The 18,399-nt window shown below is 41.3% G+C and overlaps 1 protein-coding gene across 1 annotated transcript; it reads right to left on the reverse strand.

Moving 5' to 3' along the window:
• Positions 1-769: 769 nt before the first annotated feature.
• Positions 770-9,364, reverse strand: MED9 (mediator complex subunit 9). Its single transcript, XM_006908455.3, has 2 exons — positions 9,051-9,364; positions 770-2,097 (listed from the first exon to the last, which is right to left on the reverse strand). Exons 1-2 carry the CDS (start codon positions 9,260-9,262, stop codon positions 1,881-1,883), a joined length of 429 nt encoding a protein of 142 aa, XP_006908517.1. The 5' UTR covers positions 9,263-9,364; the 3' UTR covers positions 770-1,880.
• Between the last annotated feature and the right edge of the window lie 9,035 nt (positions 9,365-18,399).

Genomic DNA, 18,399 nt, shown 5'->3' on the forward strand with positions numbered 1-18,399 from the left:
GGAGTTATTGTTTTCACATTGGTTTAGCCATGTATAAGCTGGGGCTGCAGGAAGCGGGCGGTGCAGAGCGGAAGTTCTCTCAATTTGTTCTGTCTCCTCTAAGCAAAGTGAAAAATTTCCTCCCAACTATCCAATATCCAATATCCTACTATGAATTTCTCAGTACAAAAACCAAGCTGTCCCGAGAGCGGAACACAAGTTCTTTTAAATATACTCCTGAAAAAATCATAAGTCATAACATTGGAATATAGGAAAGGTTCCATCTCCTGTGAGCCCTTGTCCATTTCAGCCTTGCAGAAAGGCCCTGGTGGTCTTGTATTTGTGTGCTTCCCGTTTCATGATATTTGGTCAGAGCCGTAAAACTGGCGCATGCACTACTCTGAAATTTGGAGTAAATAACTGATTCAGTTAAATAACAGTCCCAAGGTGGAAGTAGTCTAATAGGTAGGTAACTACCCACTTAAATTCAGAGACTGCTCTTCTGTCCAAAGCCCCTGAAACCTGATATCTCCCTTCACACATCCCTGAGTTCCCAATAAGCCTGCCATCTTCTGACAGGTGGCTGCAGGTTGACATGAATGGAACTCTTGCTAAAAACATCTTTAACCAATACCTGCCAACAAGGTCAGTCAGCAGGCATCTGTTAAGCCCCTGAATTGGTCAGTACAGGTTATGTGCTCATTTCTAGACCAAACGATATTTGGTTACTATTCTCACCTTATCTTTAAGAAGTGAAGAGGATGCAAATAAATGTCCCATCTGCAGGAAATGAGGGGTGTTTGTAAAATGTTTTATGAACCAGAACTTGATGATTAACTTCTGGGTCTAGCTTGTCCCACCGTTCAGAGCTGAATCAGAACTATACAGTCACACCTGGCTGAGGGATGATCAGAACTGTCACCTAGAGCTGCCCTTCTCTGAACAAAAAGCACATTATGAACCCCTGTTTGCAATGCAGTGATGTTTATGGTTGACTCTTTATGAAAAGGCTAGAGGGGAAATAATTTTTTAAACCAGGAATCTGAAATGCTAGAAGAGGCAAGTTTTGTTCACCTGGAAGCCTATTTGTACCTGTGTAGAGACAACAGTACCCTCCAGCCCCACTGAAAGCACTGTGGTGAAGGTGACAGGAGACAAGGGGAGCCAAGAGCTAAAAGTAACAAGAACATGTAGGTGGCAGAGAACCTGGACACAGGGGCCATGTGACAGGGATGTGGACTGACATCCCCATGGACAGTTAGATTTGCTAACTCAAACATATAAGCAAACAAACTGTTTTAGGAGAAAAAGTACCCTATAGTCTTTCAAAACAGTGCTCATTCTCTCATAGCCTTCCTTTACCATTTTAAACCCATGCCATATGAGTAGAGGCCTTATCTGTCCAGTGAATTCTATGCGAATGTTTCATGATGGTAGGTAACAATATATACCTGGTACATATTGATCATATCTACGTGGTGGGAGGACAGGGAAGGTAGGAAGCAAAGAGGAGATGCCTCTTTTCCTGCTTTGTTCTTCAGATACACCATTGGAGCCCAAACACACAGGAGATGGCCCCCTCCCCAGAAGCGGGGAGAGAGTCCTCCACACCTCTGCAGCCTCCAGGGACATTCCTCCTTCCACCAGCACATACGCCAGTTATTATGCATCTAGACATATGGATATATACAAGGAAGCCCCAATAAAGCTAAGCTCCTAAGGCTGGCTCCTCCCACAGTCAATGCCAAACTCAGCCAAGGAAGCTGTATAATAGCCCCCACACTACTTGGCTAAAAGTTCAGATCTGAGGTCTGAAAGAACAACACTCCAAGGGGGTGGAGAGGCAGTAAGCCCATTTGCTCTCTCTCTTCTTTCTCGGACATTCCTGGAAGCAGCCTCATCTACTCCTTGGGGATCTCGAACATGCAGAGACTCTTATACTTTTGCAGAAGTTCATTCTTGGTCCTAACTTGCTCCCGGAGGCTGTGCAGCTGTTGCTGCTGCTGCTCAGGGCTCAGGTGGATGCCAGGCATGGTGCTGATGACCTTTCGCATCTCCTGGAACTTGGTTTTGAGGGCATTCAGGTCCTGGTGGATGTCTGGGCTGTCCTTGTCCATGCTGCAGGGGGCAGAGGGCAGTCATTAGAATTCGCAGGAAGAGACAACCCCTGACTTCTTTCCTCTGCACCCCACAAAACTTGCTGTCTTCTTACATTCTTTTAGAATGCCTTGATTTCTGTCCATCCCCTTATCAGGCTGTGTGCCCCCAAAGGACAGGGACCGGTTCTTTTTCATGCAGCCTTAGGGCAGGCATGAAACAGCTGCTCTATAAAAGCGCCCAGCACCTAGCAGTGCCTGTGCAGCCCCTCTCATAGAATGCTCACAAAATTAGATGCTTAAAGTCTATTAGCTCAGAGGGTAGGGACACTGTCTGCTGTATCCTGGGCACTGTGGGCATGCAAGTAACATTTGTTGAAAGAATGAATGCTTGGCAAATAAGTTCATAAATGTCTGTTAAATGAAGGAACAAGCCATTACCAATATCAAGTGACAAATGGCAAGCAAAACTTGCTGAAATACTACATTTCTTCTAATCTGAGCTATTTCCAGATCAGTCAGGAGATTGTCAGTTAACAAGAACTACTTTTAATTGAAGGTTTGATGCTTGAACCTGTTAACAGGAAGACTAATTTCCAGAGCTATTCATAAAATTTAAATTAGTTGCAAGCTTTTGGAAATTTTTCAGCAGGTGTGAGCCTCTCCTACCACAGTCATGTAAACTCCTTGCCTTCAGGTCAAGCTCATTTTAAAGGCAGGATCATTAACTTCACCTCACAGCTATATTTAGCTGTCCAGAGATCCATGCTTTCCCACCCCGCCCCTTGCTACTAAAAACAAAACGAAAACAAAAACCTTCTCTTAAAATCAAAGAAACAGACTGTTCATTGCTCTTACACATTTTTAAAAAGTAATTAAGTGGATGAGCTTTTGAAAACAAGCAGTTGAAACAAAAAACGAAAAGCCAATTCAGTAGGTGGTTCTAAAAGTCATTCATTGGGGCATAAGAGGGGAAAACTGTCAATGATCATTTGTTTTTCTTTTAACAAATGTTTATTCCTGGTGGGAAATTTCAATCCATATGGTCCTGATTCATATTTATTATTTGTCATTTCTCTGCTTATGCAGGCAGGATATCCATCACTCCTGGCGATCCACTAGTTATGGCTCATATCTGGCAAATGAGTCAGCCACCAGGGCCTGTTCACTATCAATAGCTCTAATTCAGAGATAAGGAATGAAGAATCAACCATTTATTCTGGGGATTGAATGGCCAAACATTTCTTGTTGTCATTTGATGCCCATAATTTAGATATGCCCACAATTAAAGGTATGCCTTATTTCAGTTTCTAGGGAGGAGTAATTGGTTTTCCTGAGAACTGTAAATCATTTGGAAGGAAGCAAATAGGGAGCATCTTTTAATTCTTTTAGGTTTTGTCTCAGATCCACAACTCTGGACAGAAACCATTTGGACTTCTGAAATCATTATACTTGGATGGCATATGTGTTAACACATTGTTAAGGATTTAAGTCCCAAGGGGTTTTGAAATTAAAATATAGTTTTAAAAAAACTGATTCACATTACATGAGTCTGAAAGAACGCAGTAAAAACAAACAAAAATACATGAAATAAAAATTTGAAAGTTATGATAATCCAGTTGTAGAAACAAACATAACCTGGCCCAAAAGAATATTTAATTCTGAAAGTAAAAAGTGAACCGTGTTTAAGATGCTCACGTCTGAAAACCCCAAATCTCATGGTTGTCAGTAAGGGAGATAGTCTTTAGATAATAAAGAAGGAGCCATATGAAAAGCCCGCCTGGAGAGGATCTGGCTGAAAGGGGGCCATGCAGCCCACAGCAAGATCCCCTCTGCAAGCTTCTCGGCCTGCCCTAGCTGTGGCAGTAAATAACACGGAACTCCTGGGATGAGGAAAACACTCTATTCAGGAACTGGCTCGAACCAAGTGGGAACCTGGTAGGCCAGGATGACTGTGAGATACTCAAGCCCAAAGAAAAGAGACAGGCCCATATATTGAGTTGAATAAAAGCAGAAAGCTCCAAATGGGCCTGCCTTTGTGTCCAACATTAGTCATCATCCAACTTTAGAAAGGAAAAAAGGAGAGTAGGCCAGAACATCATACAAACAAGAGCAAGTTTAGGGCACTTTGGTCCCACCTACTGTAGTTTTTAAAAGGTAGACAAAAATATTACTGCTGTGGCTTGACAAGCACTTCCTGATGGTCTTTTGTATACATCCTGAGTGATACCCAGAATCATTCCAGCAGTAGACACAGACTGAAACCAACCTCCTCTTAAACTTGAGTCACCTCTTGTGACCTCTCAATGATATCGGACTCAGTTTCCCATTTCTTCTTCCTCAAAACTCTAATTGGTACCATGAAGATTTGAGAATTAAAACAGCTTGGTACTGGAGAACAGAATGTCCAAAAGCAGATCAGAAAATATATGGGAATTCAGTGTATGGTGGGCAGCAGCTCAAGCAGGAAAAATAATAAGTATAATAACAGCAGTGTGAGAGACAGCTAACTAGAGGATAAGCTGGACCTCTCCTTTACTCTTTCCATTATAATCAATTCCTGGAGCATCAAAGAATTAAAAGTAAAAAAATTAAACCATAAAGTCCTACAAAAAAAAGGATCAATATAATATTATTAGAGTAGAAAGGCTTTTCTAACTAGGACCAAAGCTCAGAAGCCATAAAGGAAAATCTTAACAAATATTTTTACATAAAATGATATGCTTCCGATTGAGGAGGGGCAAAAAAAAAGAAGGAAAGATGGATGGATGGATGGAAGAAAAGAAAAAAGACCGATCCATCTAGGAACAAAGTCAAAAGAAAACAACTCAGAGAAAATATTTACAATACACATGACAAAGGCACACTTTTCTTACTGTACAAAGAGGAATGAGTTAATAGAAAAATGGGCAGTTTACAGGGAAAAAATACAAATGACATATAAAATTGTATATGAAAAGATGCTTCACCTGATATAATAAAAGACAGATTGATATACTGCATCTTTTCTGACCTTTTAGATTAGCCAAAATTAAAAAGTTAATGGTAATGGAAGGGTTATGGGAAAGACAAATACACTGTTGGTGAAGCATAAACTGATAGTCTTTCTGAATTTGCTGATAGTGATCAAAATTTTAAATTCCCATATCCCACTGCTAGACATTTACCTTTCAGAGACTTTCAAAAGTTTATAAGCAGGCATCTACAATGAGGTACACTGCAGCTCTGAATGCAAGAGCAAAACGCCAGAAATAATGAAAGTGTCTTTGCGCAAGGAAAAGTTTAAACGGCATATTTATAAAATGGAATATTATGCAGTTTGGGGACAAGGGAGAGAGCTGGGAGAAATGAAGGGAGAGGCTCACTTGCCATTTTATATCTATGGGTACTCTGAATACATCTACAACTTTAATTTTTTAAAAAGCGCTTTTTGGGTCACAGGTTTATGGGCCATTAGGTTAACTGAAGCAGTCCAATCTACAGGACTGTGTTCTGAATAAAAAGCTACAAGATGTAGCATTTTAAATTTAGCAATAGCTATCAAAATTAAAAACGAATGTACCGTCTGCTCCAGCATTTCCACTACTTGAGGATTTTCCTCATCATAAACTTACTCAAATACAAGGATGCTTACCCCAGCACTGCTGGTAAGAGCAAAAATTAGAACAACACCCTAAAAGTCCATAAACAGATGACTAGTTACATAATTTATGGTGCAGTCACCTTATTGAGGAAGACCTTCACAGTGTCCAAAGCAGACTACTAAGAGAAAAAAACAAAGTACAGTATAATCTTAATTTGTATAAATCTTTGAAAAGCAATGCATATATAATTCCTGGAAGGATAAAGTATTAATGCAGCAGTTTTCACTGGTGAGGGAACTTAGGGGAAGGAATTCTTCTTTCATTTTACATGTTTCTGAATTTGCAATTATTACTTTTAAAAATAAAACATTTTAAAAAACCTATTGAGGTAGTACTCTGAATTCTTTAGAGAAGGCTAAATTCACTTAAGCTTTTACTTCCTTATTCATCCCCTGTGCAAGGAGTAAACAAATAAAAGGGCCACCAGAAGAGGAAGAGACTAAGGGCCTAGGTGACTGAGCTGGTCCTGGACCTCATTCCCTCTCACCAGGCCTGCCAGCTTGTATGCTGAGATGCCACATCCATCTTGAGCACAAGTCTAAGACTCCCTAGTTAGAAAGCCTCACTGGCTCCTCAGTCCTTCAGAGGACAAAATCTCACTTCCTAAGGTGGATGCACTGTCCTCTGTAGCCTGTCTTTTCCCACCTTTCCAGTTCTCCCTTCCTGTTGGATTTGTACTCCAGACTCACCAAACTGAATTGACCCCCATGAGATGATGCTACTTCTTGGTACCCCATTCTTACCCATGCTCTTCCTATAGCCCCCTTCCTCACTTTCATAATTTAAGACTTACCATTGGCATCACCCGTTATAAGCTTTCTGACTCCAAGCTTCGCAAGGTCTCCTCTCCCATCAGTGTCCTTCCAGTCTGTCTCCTTCCCTCATTAGCCTACAAACTAGCCTCAAATATATTACTAGATATATTTTAAAAAAAGATCCTAGCCTTTTTTCATGGTTACATTTACAGTATCTTTCCTCTCTACTGTCTTCCTCCAAGTGGCTTTTTCTGCTCTTCTGTTTTGTCCTTTCTTACTAGGGGGTTTCTTCACATGCTTAGTGACCTTGGCTATCTAGTTATATGAACTGACTAGGTTCTTTCTTGGGGAGCCCCCAGTGATTTTTCTCTCAGACACTCAAAAGATGCCTCTATTCTCTTTGGCTATTGCTCTAGAAGCCAAGTGGGGGAAGACAAGGGTGTGGTCTCAATTTTCAGTGAACTTTCTCTTAAACCCTATTTTCAGTAAATTTCCTTCCTTCAAACTCCTACAATGTGCCTGGTGTCCCTCCAGCCCAGATACTCTCTGCCTTATCCTTTCCTAAGAAAAAATCTTGGGAAAGTGCAACCTTTTAATTGTCTTCCAAGATGGAAGGGTAGTCATTTGTCTGCTTAGAGTTAGAGGTAAGAAATATGGGGATCTCTTTCTTAAATAGACTTTTAAGTAATCCTCTGTTCTTAGCCCCGCTTTGAATCCTATTTCCAGAAGTCCCTGGCACTGCCAATGCCTGATATTTGGGGGGAGGCCATGGTCAAAGGCAGCTGCTTCTGGCTGCTTCTTGGGACTGGTAGGTGGGTTAGCCCTTGGTCATCTTCTTTGTGGCAATTAGCTCCTTTCTTATTCTTTTTGGTTTTGTGCTTAAAACAAAACAACTCTTCACTGTCCTCTTAGAGGAAACAGAGACAAACACAAGTAATCAACCCAATATCTTTCACTGGAGACTGTTCTTGAGTACATAACAATTTTATGCTTTAAGTATTATTAGTCCCATTCCTCAAGAGAGAGGCTCGGAGAAGCTGTTATTTGACCAAGGTCACCCAGTCAGTACACCATAAAGCTATACTTTGAACCCACTGTTTGCGGTCTACTATTAATCATATATTAGAGATAAGAAAATTAAAGCCTAGAAAGGTTATGTATTCACCAAGATTACAAGGCAAGCAAGCATTGGCATGAGATTTGAATCTAAGACTATCTGATTTTAAAACCCATGTTCTCTCTAGTGTACTTTACTGTACCATCTTTAAGGCCAGCCCAACACAATAGTTCTACCAAAGCCCAAGAACAGTCTCTGAGAATGTGTACATTTTGTTTTAATTTTTCCATATTTTTTTAAAACTAGTATATTTGTAATCCAGCACTGCTCTGGGATTGCAGGGTCTGCATTTGTATTTGTGTTTGTGATCTTACTGCTGTGGAGTAGTGCTATTTGATGGTCACAGACTAATGAGAACAGAAGAACCTGCCTCACCCTATAGACAGTATGGTCACACCAAGTGAACCCAAATGAAGTAGGGTCTAATGTGAGAACGAAGGCTTTGCAGTTGTTTGAAAAGCAGAGAAAGCATCAGGTCATCAAATGAACCCAGTCTGGTTAAACTCAAAAGAAGCTGGGCCATTAACAGCCAACACTTTCATGTTGTGAGAAGTAATCCATTTCAGCAAAACATCCAAGAACACATTAATGTTCATTTCAACATTACTATAATAGTAATTTTGTTTTAATTTACTCTGTTTTGGTTTTTAATAGTTGAATAAGAGCTATAAGTAAAGGGGTTTACACCTATTATCATGTGGATATAAATAACATAAAAGTAAAAATAATTTAGGCGAACATGGGGATCAAGGAAACTTTTGGTTGTAGTTTTTAGTTTCCTTTATAGGACTAGTTTGAAACTCAGGCTAACCTGAAGACTGGCCAAAAGGATGACAATCACTTGCTTTGATATGAAGAACAAAGTTAGTACTACAAGAATCAATTCCAGTGGGCAACTTCTGTGTCTTTTTCTTTAATGTTTCCAATCACCACCCCTCTAACCCTGAATTTGGGTTATTCCCGTTTGTTTCTTTTCCCTTCTAACTGGTGAGCAACGTGGAGATGAAAAGTTGGCCCTTTTTACTGTGTACATCCCATAGCATGCAGCAGTGTGCCACACAGGGAAGATGATTCATATCTGTTGGATCTGTGGAAAAAAGGAAACCACAATAAACTGAGGCTCAGAGAAGCGTGACTTTCTCCAGATCACTAGGATGCGAAGTTGAGCAGTTTGACTGCACAGCCTGTGCTTTTAGTCTCTAAGCTGGCTTCATTTTTAAGACTATCGACTGGCCATCCATCATGAGGTCTGGCAACTCTAGGGCTCAAATATTTGATGAACTCATGGAACGACTCAGTGAGGTCTTGGAAAAGGCCTCTTTCCCCTCTGGGTCTCAGTTTCTCCATCTGTAAAATGGTGGTGGTGGGGTAGTAACCGAGAGTGCCTACGCCTTTGCAGCTCTGAAACGTGACAAGAGCGGGAGGGCGTGTCGTGGCTGGTCCTCTTCTGTGTCCTTACCATTTGATGATGTTGTGAACCAAAGGTAAAAAGGAGTAGTTCTCCTCTTTCACGCCTGCAGGTGACTGAGGCCTTGGCGCCGGCGACTGCTGCGGCTGAGGCGCGGCAACGGGCGGCGGCGGCTGCGGCTTCGTCTCGGGAAGCGGTGGCTCGGCGGGTGGCGGTAACGCATCCTCGGCTTGTCGCCCGGTGGATACCCCAGCGGAGGCCATGGCGCTCGGGATTCCGCCAGTTAAACAGTCACCAGGACCTGAGCAGCCAGCCCGCCGAAGGCGTCGCAAACATCCAACGTCACTTCTGCACGCCAGCGTTGGGTGGGACCTGGATGGAGGATCTGAGCGTGCGCATTAGGGAGCGAGGCAGGGCAAAAGCACCGAGGTGGAGGCGGCTGTTACTAGGCAACGGGCGGTTGGCGGATATAGAGTGGCCTGGATTTGGTTGTGGAGATACCTAAATCATTAACTAGTCAGAAATTGACTTATTTCAGAAATAACTTTATTTTTATTCACTTGACGAAGAGAGTCCAAAAGCCACTAACAGAGGAAGACTTGAGATAAATAAGGTTCAGCATGGCCCAGCTCTTAGAGAAGGTCTCAGGAAGAACTAAGTTGAACTGTAAGCACCTGTTATATTAAGGCATGGGGCGCTATGGGTATTGAGAATCCAGAGGTGAAGAACCTACAGGCTTACTCCACACAGGAGCCTGCAGGAGGAGAGGCAGCAAATCCTGACCGAGCCGATAGGGCAAGATGCTGTGCTAGCCCTAAGGATGCAGAGGCATAGAAATTGCCTCGCTGAAAGTTCTGCAAGGCCGGACAAGGAGGAACTCATACATTAATATTTAATATGCATCTTCTGGGTAGTAGATGATGTGCTACATGTGGGGGGAGGGGTGAGAAGGCGGTTCTAACTAATACAATGCAAAACGGGATTAGTGCCAGGAATAAATAGCATATCTTAGAGGAAAGTCAACGTCTGGTACTCTCCATACCTATAGGCCAGTTTCTTAAGCCCCTAGGCCCCAGTTTCCTCACCTCTAAGAGCTTTTTAGTTCAGGGTCATGGCAGAGCCTAAACTGCTTTCTAATTTCATATCCATGGCTGACCTCTCAAGTTCTGGTTTAAGAACTCCCTAGCATCCTAGGGCAAAGTAGTGACTTCTGGTGGCTTTGTGGTTATGTTCCTCAAAACAGGTATAATTTCTGGGCAATGGGGACACTCATCCTAAACCTAGCTAGTGAGCGGAAGAAGACATGAGCTGGGAAAGCCCCATCCTTCTTCAGTCTACCATCATGGGCCTTAAAGAGGCAAGGATGTCCACATTTAGGGAGCAAGATGAGCAGTAGCACTCCAGAGCAAGGGGACCATCCCAAGGAAAGCATCAATGTTAACATTTTCAGATGCATCAGGAGGGGTTTATGGAGACCAATCCTAGGGAAGTAAGGCTAAGAGAGGATGAAGAATGAATTAAGGATGTTGGAGGGTGTGCAGTAGAGGGTCTCTAGTAGAGAGTCTCAATGCAGCTTTCTTCAGCAAGAGCTGCCCGGAGTACCCCAGAGGGAGAGCAAGTGGAGGAAGAGGGCTGCAGGATTTTCTTCCTGTAAACCATGGATCTCTCCACCTAAGGGAAGAGTTCAAGAGTCCTGGTTGAGAATAGAGGAGAAAGTCCTGTTGGGATAGGACCAGGTGTGCTTGTAGTGGCTGTACACTCTTGGAGTCACCAGGGGAGAAATAATGAAGGCTTAATAGTAATAATAATAATAGTAATTACCACAACTACCATGGAATAAAAATATGTACAAAGAACAGTCAACCATCATCTCATTTAAGCCACAAAAGAGCTCTAGAAGGTAGATATTAGTATCTCCATTTTACAGATGATACTGAGGCTTACAATGGTTAAGATACTGGCCCCAGGGTCACATGGCTTGCCTGACACCAAGCCTATGATCTTAACCAACACATAGGAGACCTTGGGTCTCAATCAGTTCTGTAACTTTATGATTTTGTTACCAGAGAGTGGGGATCCTCTCCCAGTATGTTGTCCAGGTTCTTGATGTCTCGAACAAAGAATTGAGCAAGACACCGAAATACAGCAGAAAAGTTTTATTAGAAAGGAAAGTACACTTCTAGATATGGTAGCGGGCCTAAGCAAGAGAAACGTGGTTCAAAAGGCCTGGTGACAAAGCCTTCAGGGTTTTTATTACTATTTTTATTACTATTTGTTGTGGGTGGTCACTTTTCTTAGAGGAGTGGGCTTCCTTGATTGACAATTAAGATCGACAGGACTCAGTGATTCATCATTTGCTTTCTGCTCATGTTCGTTCCCAGAATTCATTCTGTTACAATGATATTAATGAACTTCTGAGCATACGCATCATATTATAATGATGGCATAATGAGGCTCAGGTGAGTTGAAGGTCATTGGAGTCTTATTGTGCAGGTGTGAGTGACTGGCTTAAACTGGTACCCAATTTTCTGCTTACTAGTTTCCTTGTATGTGTTACTTTTAGCCCCAAAATACCTTCTGGCTTGCTTGATTGTGGGAAGACTGGAACAGACCCTTTCTAGAATAGGACGACCTCAGCGTTTTGCAGGCAGACCCGAAACTCCCTATCTAACTTTCCTGCCTAACTCTTTTCTAAGAGCCATGAACCACCTTATTAGTAGTATGGGTGCTGAGGGACGGGAGGTCTCTTCTTCTGTATCTGCTTACTGCTGAGAAGGGTCATCGTCCATGTCTATTGGGGTTTCATGGAGCTCTATCCCTTTTTGCCTCAGTCAGGCCGAGATCTTTGTATTCTACTGCACTGCCACCCCAGTCGCTAGATAAGGAAAAGAAGATACAAGGTTACATATCTATTAAGTTCTATTATTGATTTGCCTACTAAGCGAGTAAAGGAAAACAGTCTTGGTTAATATATTTCTTAAAGAATAAAAAACCTTTGTCCTAAAGTTCTCTCCTCTCTCAGACTTTAAGGGCCCTGCCTGGCCTAAAGTCATTTCCGTATGGTGGTCCGATGATCTTTGTCAAAAGCCAGAGGACCTGAGTTACCAGTTTCAGAGGTAATTATCTGGATTTGGGGAGAGGGCATTTTTCCCAAAGAAAGAAGGGAAGAAAATTTAACTAGGTTTACTAAAAAAAAATTAAGAACTCTGCAAAAGATGTCCCATAGCATTTCCCGCTAAAAGATTAAGAATTTTACAAGTGATGTTCCGTATTAATTTGAAATGTTAAAGTGAAATTTTTATTCAGAATTTGAAAAGCAAAACATATTCATCAATAATATTCCCATGGCAATTGCATGTCATCTTTTCTTCCCTAGTGTGTTTTATAACTTAATTATGAGCCCTAATTTTATCATTGGCAGAATAATGAGGACATCTCTTTTTTAAAAAAAGAAAAACACTTTAGGAATAAATAGATATGCCTAAAGAAAACAAATCAAAACATAGGAAGCATGAATGAGTATGGTGTCTTGACAATTTGGCCTAAAAATAGTTAATATAATTAGTAGCAAAGAGTAAAGCTGATTTCATAACATTGCAAATGGATGTCAAAAAATACTGCCTGTGCTGGCTTCATTAAAGCTGAAATTGCTATGTGTATCTGTTCAGAACTGTTCCATTAAAAGTTGAAAAAGACAAATGATCTATTGCTGTGTAAGGACTGTATATTGTTAGAGACATCACCAAATTAAGCTATCTGGTCATTGCTTTCTTAGGCAGATTTATATTGTTTCTCATAGAGTCTTTCTAGTCAAGTTGGCAGAAGTTCAGGCCATGGAGCCAGCCTGCCTGACTGCAGTGCCAGCTTAGTCTGCTTAAAGTTGCATAACTTTGCACAACTTTGTGTAGCCAGGCAACTTTCCATAAGGACTAAATGGATTATTACATATAAATCACTTAGAAAAGTATCGGTGAACAGTAAATATTAGTTTTTATTATTCAGATTTAGAGCTTGCTCCTTCATCAAGTAACCAAACCCAGACTGACAGAAGTTAAGAGGAAGAATCTAGATCAGAGCTCTCTTACAAAGATAATGCAAGCTGTAAATCAAGCTACATATGTTGTTTTCAATTTTCTAGTAGGTACACTAAAAAAATAAGGAACAGGTGAAATTGATTTTAATATATAGTTTATTTAATCCAGTATATCTAAAATATTATCATTTCAACATTTAATATAAAAAATTGTAAGTATTTTACTGTTTTTCACACTGTCTTAGAACTCCAGCATGTATTTTACACCTATAGCACATCTCAATTCGAATAGCCACACTTCTAGTGCTCAGTAGCCAAATATGGCCAGTGGTCACAGGACTGGATGGTGCAGTCTGAGAGATCAATATGTATCAACATAGACAGAGCTTAGCATAGTGGTGAGAAGAAAAAAGCAAGTTCCACAAAGGAAATAGAGTATATTATTACTTATGCAAATGTTTGAGACAAGAAAAATGACACTATATACTATCCATAGATACAAGACATATATGTAAAAATATTTTTAAGAGGAACTGAAGGGTATTCCTCACTGAAATGTGCCTGACAATTAGCTTTTTTGATTGATTGCATGACAGTAAGCTTTTAATTGCTGTGGCATCCATTTCAAAGACATCGCGAGTAAACAAATGCCAGCTACACAATTGAGAGAGCCACCATTAAATTCACCTTTAGAAAGCCCTAGGTAACCTAGATTGGCAGTTTGATCACTTGCTTTCCTTTCCTGTGCTTTAATTCCTGCTCTTATTTTTAAAATTTGTCAAAAAGAGAGTAAACTCATGAAATCCTAGACACCCCACCCTGGACCCCAGGTTCTCTCTCTCTCTCTCTGTCTTTTTACCTGTGACCCCAGGAATGCTGTGTACTTTCCAGGACTTGTAATAAACCTTGTTTTTGCAAAGTTCTCTGATGGTTTTTGCTGAGGTGTGTCTTGCAGTTAATAAGAACTGCAAGTGCCAGTCCAGCCACAACATTGGTTCTGGTGGGGGAAATGTCTGTGGGGGCTACCATAAGAAGTACAGGCCCAGGGGAGTGCTCCAGGCATTCCTAGCAATAGCATTGCTATCAATAGGCTGAGGCAGACACAAAACACATTCATAGGATAGGGGATGGGAACGTAACAGGCACTGCAACTTTCTGTGTAGTGTTACTTTTTTTTTAAAAAAAAAAATATTTTTATACATAAAATAAGAGAAAGCAAATGGGAAAAATATGAACAATTTTCAAATATGGGAGTGGATACTTGGGAGTCTGGTATGTTAGAATCCAGGCTTTTCTCCTTTCTGGCTATGTGACCTTGGACAAGTCATTTAACCTTCCTATGCCTCAGTTTCTTCATCTGCAAAGTGGAAGCATAACAGTACCTACCTAATGGGGCTGCTGTAAGAAGTTAATCTATGTAAGGGCTTCATACAACGCCTACATAGCAAGCACTATTTAAACTTTAGTAACTACTGCTACTGTATTTTAAATTTCTCAAAAAAGTCTTCTCATAATTGTTACTATGAGAACAAATACAAAAACCAGACTGTATCCAAGAATTGAATTTTCAGATGTTCTAAGTGGACCTATACCATGAATACCTATGAATATGCTTGAGATACATTTCTGCTACATGGAGTCCAAAAATAGTCATTTCTCTATTAGACAAACATCATGGGGATTGTTAAACCGATCATGTCACTGAATAATAGGGGACTTTTTCATCAAAGCTATCTTCTTACAGATGAGTCATCTTTTTCTTTCATTACCTTGAGTCTCAGGCAGGATGAAAAAGCTCCATGATTCTTTGATTTTTGTGAGCTAAAAAATATATAGGCAGCCATCATTGTTCAGGCCAAATGTAGTGCCACATACACCAGAAATGGGCTCCCTTAAGCCACGATTCATTTCTTACACCTCAGGACAAAAGCTTTTTCCTCCGATTGCCTTTCTTCTTTTCTGAACTCGATTTAATTTTTTTTCTTTTTATTCCTTTCAACCACCCTCTCCTCACTCCAAGATATTCCATTATGCCCAATTTCTCAACTCACTCTTTTAGTGGTTTCATTTCTCAGAAGCACTCATTTTGGGGCATTTCAGTATACACATTGGCCTATATTTCTTTCAGACTCACTCAGAATTTTCTCAAGTCCTTTCCTGTAGTCCTTATTCCTTCATCTTCTTCTTCTTATTTTTTTTTTTTAACCAGACCTCCACCGGCTTTTGATATAATACAAATGAAAGGCAATTCATTCCAGGAACTAGTTTTCGTCTAAAATAGTTCATTATTGTTCTGATACCATATTCTTTCCGATATCTTTACTAAGTCATTTTCATTCAAATTATTTCTTAGCCAGGTTTGTTTCTTTGTTTGTTTGTTTTCCTGTCTACCAGCTGCTCCCCAAGCCCTCAACCTTAATGGCCTTTTTGGTTTTCTCGCTCTTCATCTCTTTTCCAGAAGTTACATTGTTTCCTTTATTGGATTTATTATAAGCCTTTGACTCTTGACTACTAACTCCCGTTGCAAAATTACAGTTAAAAATGATTATGCAACTGGAATACTGAAGAGGATAGGACGTATGCTGCCTGTGAGCATTGTGTTCCTATCCCATGTCTCTGTTTTCAGACTTTTTGGAAGGAGAGGAGATGGCCTATAACCACAGTCATTCAGAATATCCAAAACTGTAGAAGCCAACAAATTCCAAGCTGAAAAATGGAAGAAGCATTGAGAGGAACAGCATTTGTTCCATTGTTCTTCATCTTCTCTTTACTACATATCTGCAAATGTGGTTCTGTGAGCTATGAACATTTCCTGCCAATTCTTTGGCTCACACAAACTATGTGATCCCAAGAGCTGTCAGGAAATACCCTGGCTTGTCCACACACAATGTTTTGGGCAGCAGCTTTGTGCCTAGCACTGTCCCAGGATGTGCTGAATGGAGGAGAGGAAAAGAGGAGCTTCAGGACAAGCCGCAGGAGAATAGACTTGTCATTCATTCCAGAACTAGAGGAGTGTTGGTGCTTGTCTCCTGTGATCCCCTCAGCTGCAGATGAGAAGCAGGGCCCCAAGGAGGCTGAGTGACTCACTTAGGTCATGCACCAGTTGGTGGAAGAACCCGGGCCATGGAAATAAGAAAGAATAAGTATGTGATATGGACATAAGGAAGAAATAAAAAACCAAAGAAGATAGTTTGCTTTCAGGGATAACAGAGTTTCCAGCTTATTTATGTTACCTCCTCAGTGCCTTGACTAGTTTTAAATTTACAGAAAATGCACATTGTTGCCGTTTTTCCTGCATTGGAAAAACTCAGGGCTGGTAGTAAGGAGAGAGCTTGAACACAGCTTCAGAGTAGATGGTGATGAGCATGCAAAGATGTTGCATTTCTGGCAAGCCATTGCTGGTTTGCATAAGTCTTGATTTTTCAGGTGGCCTTGGTGACAACTCGAGAGGAAAACTGCTAGTGTAATCTCCTGAGTAGGGACTGCTGCAAGTGCAGGAAGAGAAGAAAGTGTGGGACAAGCCGTCCTGTGCAGGGGACCGAGAAGTTCTAAAAACTTGAAAACTCCTTGGCAGCCAAACTTATGAAAAAACCAGCATCATGTTGAGTGTTCCAGGGAGATGACAATATCCTTCAGGTCAGCCCTACGACTGTGTGCTCGAGCCGAGCTAGTTTTCTGGGTGAAAGCTGGATGCTCTTAATGGTGTGAATCAGTGGGGGAAGGAATAAAGGTGTAAAGTTAACCCGTGAAGCAGTGAGAAGAGGTCAGGAGCCAACAAGTGATAGTCAATACCAGGGCGGCCCTCACCATGCGATCTCAGGCTGAACTGTGTCTGCTGTGGGACAGATCTGGAGAAGATGCTTAAACCCCACATGTGCCAAGTTCCTGCTCCATGACTTCAGGCGAGTAGTTAAACTACCTTGTACTTGGGCATCTCAGGAGTGAAATCTCTACTCCTAGCCATCTGGGGATGAGAGACTGGACATGTTAAGTATTAGACACAGTGCCTGGAGCTTGGGGGTGGGGGTGCCCAGTGAACAGAGTTAAAGGTGTGATTCCTGTCCAGTTTTTCTTGTTCTTTCTTCTTACATCTGTGGTTCACACATCTTGGGAGATGTCCATACATAGTTCCAAATTAGCCAGCAGTGCAGGGAAAGAAAATCAGAAACCAGTTAGTGCAGAGAGAAATCATGTCATACGTCGTTTTTCCTGTACTGTTCGAATTTCAGCTACTGGTTGGGTGTCATGGGCAACCAGACTCACAATATCATTATCAGTATACCACTGCTATAGTGATGAAAGATTGGGCTATTAATATTTACTGAAGCCCTGCCCCTGGCGAGGCCATGTACTAGGTGCTATGAGCAAGAAGGGCTCTGGGCGTGGTGTTTGACCCAGGAAGCTTTTAATCTTACAGGGGGAGCAAAATATTACATGAGTGACAAGGCTGGCTCTCTGGCATTATTCAAGAAATAATTGCCCCAGCAGAGATATTTGCTTATTTTCCGTCTATTTGTCTCGTGAGCAGATGCCACTGAGTCTGGTCTGAATGATGTGGGCCCTCTCAAGGAGCTTGCTAGCTCCACTTCTTGCTCAAGGGGCGGGAAAGAACAAACATGCAAGGAAAACATCTTACTGGGAAGATGGGAAAGAAGACAACTGCAGTCTCATCCGTCTAAGGAAAAGGGAAGCCAGAGCAGATGGTGAGATGCGGCAGAAACAGATTTTTGGGGCTGGCACAGCTCAATCTGAGAGGCTAAAAGCACATGGATGAAAAAACAAAATCCTCCAAAAGCTAAAGTTAAAATCCAAACTGATTCATCCTCCCTCACCCCATATTTCTAATTCAAATGCAAATGAGAAAGCATAAAAGTGAAGGAAGTTATTTCTTATTATAAAGAAATCTATGAGAAAAACTAGTAAAACCAAAAAGAGGAGCACATAAACCCAAAATCTATGCCGAACACTCAGCATACAAGAGCTCTCTCTCTTTTCAAAACTCACCACTTGTCTGAAACCGTATTTAGCACTTCACCCAGCCAGTGACGCAGCCCTCCATCTTTCATGCACCCAGCTGTCAGTCAGCAGCCATTTCCTAGTGACTTGCAAGGCGTGGTGTTACCGAGTGGGACATAGTTGTTTCTACTGGGGATAGATGAACAGCTGGGGGAGAGAGATTGAAATAATCTATAGTACAATATGGAAGTTTCTTGCAAAAGAAATTTTTTTTATAGTCAAATATTATGCACTGCCTACATATGCTCTTCCCAGTCTCCACTTCAGCCTTAGGAGATGAAATGTGACTGAGATTAACTAGTCACAATCATTTCATTCAGCTTGGACAGAGACTGATCTGGAAGTGATCAT

This window comes from Pteropus alecto, unplaced genomic scaffold (assembly GCF_000325575.1).
Source record: "Pteropus alecto unplaced genomic scaffold, ASM32557v1 scaffold52, whole genome shotgun sequence".
NCBI lineage: Eukaryota > Metazoa > Chordata > Mammalia > Chiroptera > Pteropodidae > Pteropus > Pteropus alecto.

Bases quoted from the DNA above. Each gene is read 5' to 3' on its own strand.
- MED9 (XM_006908455.3), bottom strand. From the start codon at position 9,262: ATGGCCTCCGCTGGGGTATCCACCGGGCGACAAGCCGAGGATGCGTTA. The intron at 2,098-9,050 runs GTAAGGACACAG...TGCCCCCTGCAG, and splicing joins GTTCACAACATCATCAAATG to CATGGACAAGGACAGCCCAG.